The 8,429-nt window shown below is 43.5% G+C and overlaps 1 protein-coding gene across 1 annotated transcript; it reads right to left on the bottom strand.

Annotated features, from left to right (window-relative positions):
* Nucleotides 1–2,193: 2,193 nt before the first annotated feature.
* Nucleotides 2,194–3,785, bottom strand: LOC118115409 (C2 calcium-dependent domain-containing protein 4C). The gene has a single exon (XM_035166532.2). The coding sequence runs from the start codon at nt 3,758–3,760 to the stop codon at nt 2,498–2,500; it is 1,263 nt and encodes a 420-aa protein (XP_035022423.1). The 5' UTR covers nt 3,761–3,785; the 3' UTR covers nt 2,194–2,497.
* Nucleotides 3,786–8,429: the final 4,644 nt, after the last annotated feature.

Raw genomic sequence — 8,429 nt, 5'->3', positions numbered from 1 at the left:
GTGGTGGGCGGCGCTATGACGTCAGGCCGCACTTGGGATAGGGTCATAGAATAGGATTAGTTTATTTATTTATTTATTTGTGGGTTCTTGTTTTTTTTTTACTATTCATTTTCTGTAAAAAAAAAAAGAATTATCAAAAAATCGATACAATTTTATTTGTATAGCCCATGCTGTATATACAAATCATAATTTGTCTCAATGTCAGTGTCAATGTCAATTTTATTTATTAAGCACATATAAAACAACTTGATGGACCAAAGTGCGTCACAAAGTATACAGCAACACACAATACATCAAAAGACCAATAGTAAAAAGAAAATAAGACAAAAGAAAATAGAATAAAATAAAGTAATTCAAAATTTAATTAAATCTGCTGGGATAAAAACGCTCTCAACTCGAAAAGAACAGCAAAGAGAAGAGATGTGTTTTGAACAATGATTTAAAGTGTGCGAGAGGGGGCAGATCTAATATGGAGTGGTAAGCTGTTCCACAAGTTTGGGGCGGCGACTGTAAAGGCTCGATCACCTCTGGTCATGAGCCTCGTCCAGGAGCAGCTGAGTGGCTGATCTCAGCTTTCTAACTGGAGTGTGAATATGAAGAAGTCTCATAGAGCTCAACAAGGGGACACATCCTCTATCCCCACCAAAAAAAGCTTTTAATGGGAAAGAAATGTGAGTGATCCCTCTCCCAGGATGGTCAGAAGTGCAATATATGTCATGTAGCGGAGCACAGCAACAAATTAACAATATTAACAACATTCAATGTTCAAAGTCTGACACAGATGAACGGGAGCAGTGATGACATTTGAAATAATAGAGGTATTGACAATAATGGTGGAACTAGGGTTGCAAAGCAGCACTGTGCGGGCCGAGCACTTGCGAACTCGGGACCTGATGTGGTCGCCGGGGAGGGTGGTAGGGGACCGGGCCAAATGGCTGTGTGTTGCATGCCATTTGTGCACTGCGGGAATATTTTTGGGCGCTATTCAGCTATTCTGCCACGACATGGCCACTAATTCCAAAATGGCCGACTTCCTGTGGCTTTTTTCATAATGCTTCTTGAGACTCTTGTGTGCGTCTGGTCATGATACACGTGTGTACCGAATTTCGTGAAGATCATGGAAAGCGAAGTCAGGGGCTTTTTTTCAGGGGGCGCTATTGAGCCATTTTGCCACGCACATTCCAAATTATTTTAGAATAGGAAATTGTTTCTGGGTTTTGAATTTCCTGCACAGTTTCATGGGATTTGAGCATGTCTAGGCCCTCACTTGAGATCTTGGGACCTGATGCGCCCACGGGGGAGGGCGAACGGGGACCGGGCAAAACGGCTCCATGTTGGGTGTGCTTTGTGCATCGCGGGAAGGATAAATACATCACTTCCTGCGTCCGTCAAGGGGCACTGGACCACGCCCACTAATCAGGCATTACGGCCCATGCCACCAAGTGTAGACCACAACGTGAACATTTTATGTATATCGAATTAAAATTGTAAAGATGCTTACCTCCTTTTGGCAGAAGTTGGTACTATCACTTTCATAACATACAGACTAATAGATCTGTCCAGGTCAAAAACACTTTCTTGTTTCTCTTGAGATCGTATAAATCTTTCACCTTTGCTACAGTCAAAGACATCAGAGGAATCTATGACCACTGGCACTGTGACATTAAAGCAAACTGACCCCAAGGAATTATTTGCTTAATGAATCCTTTGAAGCCTGGGTGGAGTTAAATGGTAAGTCACAAACAAGTGTTATTCTTTCAGCTTCACCTCAAGTGTTGTGCTCGGGCCCTGATAAAAACAGGGATAAAAAGTGGGATATTATTATGATATTATGTGGCAGAGGAGGCACAACAGAATTCTGGACCACACAAGACAAGAGCATATAGCGACTTTTCCCCAGAGATAAGATGTTTCAATAAACATCTCATCTCTAACAGGATAGAAGTAATAATGTCAAATTTAGTTTAGATCAAGTTTCAACATTCTAACATTTTTTTATGCTGAATTTAATTTAATTGATTTTGAACTCCGAAGCCAGTTAAGTTTGATTATGCTTGTATCACAGTGAGGGCCAAGAGGATGAATTATTGTTTTAAAGTAAAAAAAATCCATTCTTTAATAACAGTCAGACAGTTTGGATGGACCATAGTCAGCATGAACAAATGTTATTTGCACACAACGAGAATGCTTCGACAAACTTTAGTGGCAGTTTAATACGTATTACAAAAGCATCACAGGGTACAGAAGAAGGCAAGAGTGCAGGAAACAAACACAAGCTGACTTTTTTACATAAGGTGAATAATGCTGAGTACAAATGACAATTTTACATGCAGTGTTACATTTCCATCTTCAACCCTTTTCTTTAGCACGAACAGCAATAATTATATTAAGACATAGTGTTGCTATGCTACATGTCACATGCTGTTTTCCCGTTAAATTAAACCATTACACATTTATGGTTATGGCAGTTTTCACATTTTCGTGAAAAGGGAAATGTCTATTCTTGCACCCATTTATTAAGATGAAGTAACTGAGACAAAGGTTTGGTGATGACTCCGATCACTGTCCCCCTCCTCAGTGTTCCAGCTCCAGGTTTATCCACCACTTTTAATCTCAGCTGCAGTTCCAGCAGATCCTCTCGACTCAGCTCTGTGAAGAAGAAATCCTCATTAAACACAAGGTTGCGGCAGTTCCTGATGGTGGCGCTCTTCTGCTGCTGCAGCTTCCCTGGTGTCAGACACAGACTCACTGCACAGTTCAGGGTTTGCCGGCCAGAGTCATCCTGCACGCCCTCCACAGACACCACACGAACTCTGACTGTGGAGAGCGATGACAGCGTGTTGGTGGAGAATGTGGTGCTCTCAGCAGAGAGGCGCACTTTACCACGGCCCTGCAGAGGCAGGACGTGCTCACGCTGAAGCCTCTCCTGACACTGCAGAACCTCCAGCGGGAAGAGGACAGGTGGGGCGAGGGTGAGCGAGCGTCCCACTGAGCTGGGAGGGCTACTGGGAAAAGTTTGCACACTTAAAAAAACCCTCTTCATCCTCCCTTTCTCCTCCCTGTTGTCATGTAACAGAGGACAGGATGTCGCTGCTTTAAGATGGCCACTGCCTGATGGGATGTAGAAGGAGGATTTAGGACTGTAAGGGGAACTGAGGGGCGAGGAGTCACTGGAAGAAGGTGTTTCACTCTCTGTGCTTCCTGTATCTGACAGGCTCTTGCTTGAAAACACAGGGAAAAACCCAGATACAGTTTTCTTGGGCAGGTTTGTCTCCTCTGCCAGGTTGGGTGCTGCAATGGGAGCTCTTCTTTTGAGCACGTAAACAGGCAAACTTGAGTGGAACAAAGATTCTTTCCTCCGAGTGTTGGGGCTCTCATATATCCCAGCCAGCCCGTACCCATCTGCAGAGAATGGCAAAGGTTTCTTTGTGGCCTTCCAAGCCACTGATGCATCACCAATCTTTGTTTTGGCCTCCTTGGTCTTTACATTTGTTTTGTTCGAACAAGTGCTTCTCTTGGCTATGTGGTTGTGTCTCTGCAGGCGAGGTGGGGCTGTCTCTGCTTCGATCAGGGGGCTCCTCCTGCAGAGCCGCGGAGGCAGACAGAACTCTGGGATCTTGTCGGGCGTGAGGATGTTGTTGTGCAGATTGTGAGAGAGGCGGATTTTAGAAGAGACATCCTCCTCACTCTTTCCCATGTAGCGACTGACCTCTAGAGGAATGCTCTCCACGCTCTCCCTGATCTTCCCAAGGACCCACATTGTCTTCTGATGATTTAACTCAATGTGAGTGTAAAATCCAAACGTTTTTGCCCTTTAATCAAAAAGAGTAAAACATATTATTTCGGCAAATTAGACAAATAAAGATTGGTATAGAATAGCAAATGTGTCAGATGTGTAATAGTTTAAGTCCGGATTAAGAAATGTCAAATATTCTCCTCTCACCTGTTGGGTCTCGATGTGTCCGTCACTGAGGAAGGACCTGAGAGTGTCACAGGATGTCCCTGTGACAGATTTTAAAGGTGAGTGCGGGGCTCTGCATCACTGGTCTGCTGCCCCCGCCTGCGTCACAAAACAGGTTGTACACACACGTACACACAACGAGAACACACACGATAGACACAGTGTGTCAGGTGGGGAAAGGGATGCACTGATTTAGTCGTGCTTTAAAGGGTGGGACCTCAGCTTTTCAGGAAGTAGACGATTTACATCATCACTCAAATGCTGCTACACTGAAACTGAAGGAAGAAACAGGCACAAGGTATTAAACGTATAAAATGTAAATTCTACTTTAGCAGCATATGAATTTAAAATACAATTTAAATATAAAACATATACAAAAAAAACGTTGATACTACATCAAATGCATTTGATATGTGAGGTAACATATTTAAGAGATGTTGAAAGTTTGAATTCGTAATTCATGAAGTTACTTCAGGAGCCGTCTATGCCTCAACCACACGTATACTCACCTGTCACACCTTCAACATACGCCTTAAACTTTCCCTCTCCGTTTACCCGTCTTCCTCATCCCTACCTCTGCTCATCCTTACCCTCATCCCTTAGTTGTCCTTCCCTCATCATTCTTCCTCATTTCCTTATCCCTTTGTCCTTTTTCCCTCATCCCTCCATCCTCCTTCCCTAATTCCTGTACCCTCTTCCCTTCTTAGTCTTTCCCTCATCCCTGCACCCTCATCCCTTCATCATCCTCCCTTCCTTATCCCTACCCACATTGCCTCATCCTCCTTCCCTCGTCCCCTCCAACATCTCTTCATCCTATGTTCCCTCCTTCCCTTATTCCTTCTTGTTCAGTTTAGTGCATACATCTTGCATGTCTCATTCGGAGTCTTCCTCCACACAGTGCATCCTCGCAGACCAGCCTATCAGATACATATTCACCTCAACCTCTTCTTTCATTGTCTATTCATTTTTCCTCAACATCCAATATATCAACTTCCCTTCAAACCTTTAAATGAAATGTAGTTAGTGCGTGGTCCTTGTTCTTTGAAAGCACTATTAGATGTACGACCCTGCCAAAGTCTGAACTACTTTGTGTCAAAGCCAAGCTGAAACTTCAGATTAAACCACATGACGTAACATTTGATTTATTTGTGTGTTGTTGTGGTTATGATGCCATAAGTAAAATCTGCTTTTAATAGGGCTGACCTCTCGTTCAAAGATAGGAGCACCCCAGGCCTGCAGACACCACCCACCACCTCAAAGACCCACTGACCTTTAAACAGCAGGAATTCCGGACACACAACTGACATGACGTGTCCAGTATGTGTTCTTATCTGGGTCAAACCACTATATGACTTTCTTCTTCTCGAAAAAAATGTGAATGGAATGAATTCTCATAACGAGTCTCTAATAATTAGAATCACATTCATTCAGTGGTTTTCATTCTAACTGAGCTGGAGTCCAGATCATGTTCATGTTTTTTTTTTTACTATCCATGCTCCTCTGTATATTAACATCCACGAGATAGTGTCACTTCTATCTAAGAATGACTGACATCCAAAGTTGTTGTCTAAACCACATCATGTAAGGAAACTACAACTATTTCATATCACCAAACATTGGCATGTTTGTAAATTTTTGTACTTTTCAATGCTGTGAATTACTCGACCACAAGAGGGCGTACATGCAGCACCGTTACCATTGCTCAGCCTCAACCTCCATTTGTCTTGGTCAAAACATTGATGGGACAAAATTTGTACTTTGTGAAGTTTTACGAGGATTATAACAACCATAGAAATGACAAGAAAAGAAACGAGTTGGTCCAATTTGTGTAAAGTCTGCTTATACACACAGAAAGACACACTCACACTCAACATCTGCCTTGTGCTTCATTAAAATCAACCTCTGTTATTGTTCTAATTAAACATCAAGCAAGTCTGAAAACAACAGCGTGTGTGTGTGTGTGTGTGTGTGTGTGTGTGTGTGTGTGTGTGTGTGTGTGTGTGTGTGTGTGTGTGTGTGTGTGTACATGACAATGAACATGAACATGAAGACACTGAGAGTACATTTGGGAGGAGTCAGGGGCCTCTGGAGCACCCAGGGGTCAGGAGGCTTTTTGTGGTAGTGAAGATTGACTTTATTACGCCAATAAAAAGCCGGAGTGCTCTCAGTAATGGAGAGATAAATGATCGGGAGTCAGAGGAGGACCTTGCCTTTAACCGCTGTCACAGCAGCAATTAGCGCTAACGAGAGAACAGCGCATTGTTGCCAAATGTTCCGCTGCCGTCAAGTGCATTAGTGTTAAAATCGTTTGGTTCGGCAGTGCCACAGTTTCAAAATAATAATTCATGACTTTTTTTTGTGGGCTTCATTTTATTAATTTATTGTGTTGAATAATATGTTAACTAATCAACTAAAATGCTTTAAAGGTCTTGTCTAACCTACACCCTTTCTGTTTTACTTAACGTAACTTAAGTCTTTGATCGGACTCAAACTCAAAAGTCAGCTAGAGTGAATCTGTTATTCTTGCTAAAGAGCTACTACTCTTCCTTCTTTTATGCTGCACACACATATGAGACATGCTCTGAACTTCATTCTGCCAAATCTATCCAGTGTGGCTGTCTGTGAGAATGCAAATGTCCAAGTCAGTTGCTCTCCCGCCAGTCCCCCAGGAAAAACTCTGGACAATGTCCGAAAGAGCCCATGAGAGAAATAAACAGGATAATGTCCCTGAGGATTCACCAAGAGCAAGTGGGCACATTTCTTACAAATGCCGGATGCAAAACTGAAAAAAATGTGTCAATCACGTGTACACGCATACACCTGCCTCCTGCTCTACCCAGATACCTCATCTGAACACTCCAGAGATTTTCCAAATGTTGTGAACGTATCTCACCAGGGCAATCTCTTGCTACATTCCTCATATGTGAGAGTCAAAGTCCGGAGAATGTCCGCACCCAATTGTCTGGACATTCTCCAGAGTTTGTGTCTGAAAACGATTACATGCAGCAAACCCCCTCAGTGCCTGGCCCTTTACCCTGTAAAAACAGCCTCCACAGAGCGCCTGTTTTGATGCTGTCTTAAATGCTAATGAGCCAGCCCTCCCCTCCCATGATTTTAAACGATATAAATTACATATTTTATATGATATAAATTATCAAATATCATCCATACTTGTATTCCTTGTTGTCCTGGGTTTAATTTCCCAATCACATAATTAATGTCCTGCCCATCACTACACACAAGCAGACAGACAGAGAAAAGAGGGGGGGCTAGACATCATTTACCCGAACCCGACATTCAGGTACAACAAGCGAGCAAATCGGCTGACTTTATACAGTCTATGGGCTGACCGCGATGGTCCATGAACAGCCAGGCGCTGCGTGAAAGCCTCGCTGCTCGCGGCGCTGCCGTGTACCGGCGACTACTGTAACCCGGCGAACTACTGAACCGCAACTACTGTAACCGCATCGTGAGCTGAACAAATCTTCACAGCTGGCTGAAGACCGACAGCGCAGCCTCCGCCCGCTGGCTGTTCACGACATTCCTGTCGCCAGATGATATATAAGGTCAGCCCGTGCTTTCTCCTTGTTGTCTCGTCGGAAGGCTGAACACGCAAGTCTCCACACTGCTGCTGTGTGGCGCTGACACAGCTCACGCGAGGCGTCGCTCCGAGCAGCTGCAGCCTCCAGTCCCAACATCCAGAAAATGCCTGGTGAATCGCGGCTGACCAGCGAAATGCTCGTCCGGAACAGCCCGGCTGCGTGGGGAACGGGCTGCTCGCAGCCTCGAAACCGGAGTAACGAGTGTGGGGACGGACGACGGGAAGACCATGAGAGACTTCGTATTCGACACAATAGGAAGCGACATCGCCACATGACGTTTGACTAGAGAACTATAACAAACGAGTGTTTCCCAGTTTTGGTTGTGCATGAGATACCCTCATTAACCTACACTAACAGTGATTTGCATCTATGTCCCTTTAAAGGCCTTGCATGAAAACTTTTATTGAGTCTGAACTGTATTCCCTCAGAGTTACTACACAAGCTTACACACAACTCTCTCTCTCTCTCTCTCTCTCTCTCTCTCTCTCTCTCTCTCTCTCTGTCTCTTTTGTTTTTGTTGTTGAACCTTATTTTTTTCTTCTAGTGTCAAAGGATGCACCAGTTTCATACTTTATGTTTTTGCGATTTGAGTATCTCCCGATGATGTGTTTAATTATAATTGTACAAGTTGATGGGAACGGTGGTGCAGTGGTTAACACTGTCGGCTCACATCAAGAAGGTTCTTGGTTTAAATCGTGGGTCTTTCTGTGTGGACACATTAAAAAGGCCTAAATTAATTAGGTAAGATAAAAAAAACATTTTTTAAAGCCGATAACAGACATTGGCTTGTTGATATGAGACAAATTCCCTTTTATTGGCTTGATTTGAAATTTTTTTACAATGTGTCTAAGAACCAAACAAGTCTA

This window comes from Hippoglossus stenolepis, chromosome 9 (assembly GCF_022539355.2).
Source record: "Hippoglossus stenolepis isolate QCI-W04-F060 chromosome 9, HSTE1.2, whole genome shotgun sequence".
NCBI lineage: Eukaryota > Metazoa > Chordata > Actinopteri > Pleuronectiformes > Pleuronectidae > Hippoglossus > Hippoglossus stenolepis.
This window is presented reverse-complemented; position numbering and strand designations above follow the sequence as displayed.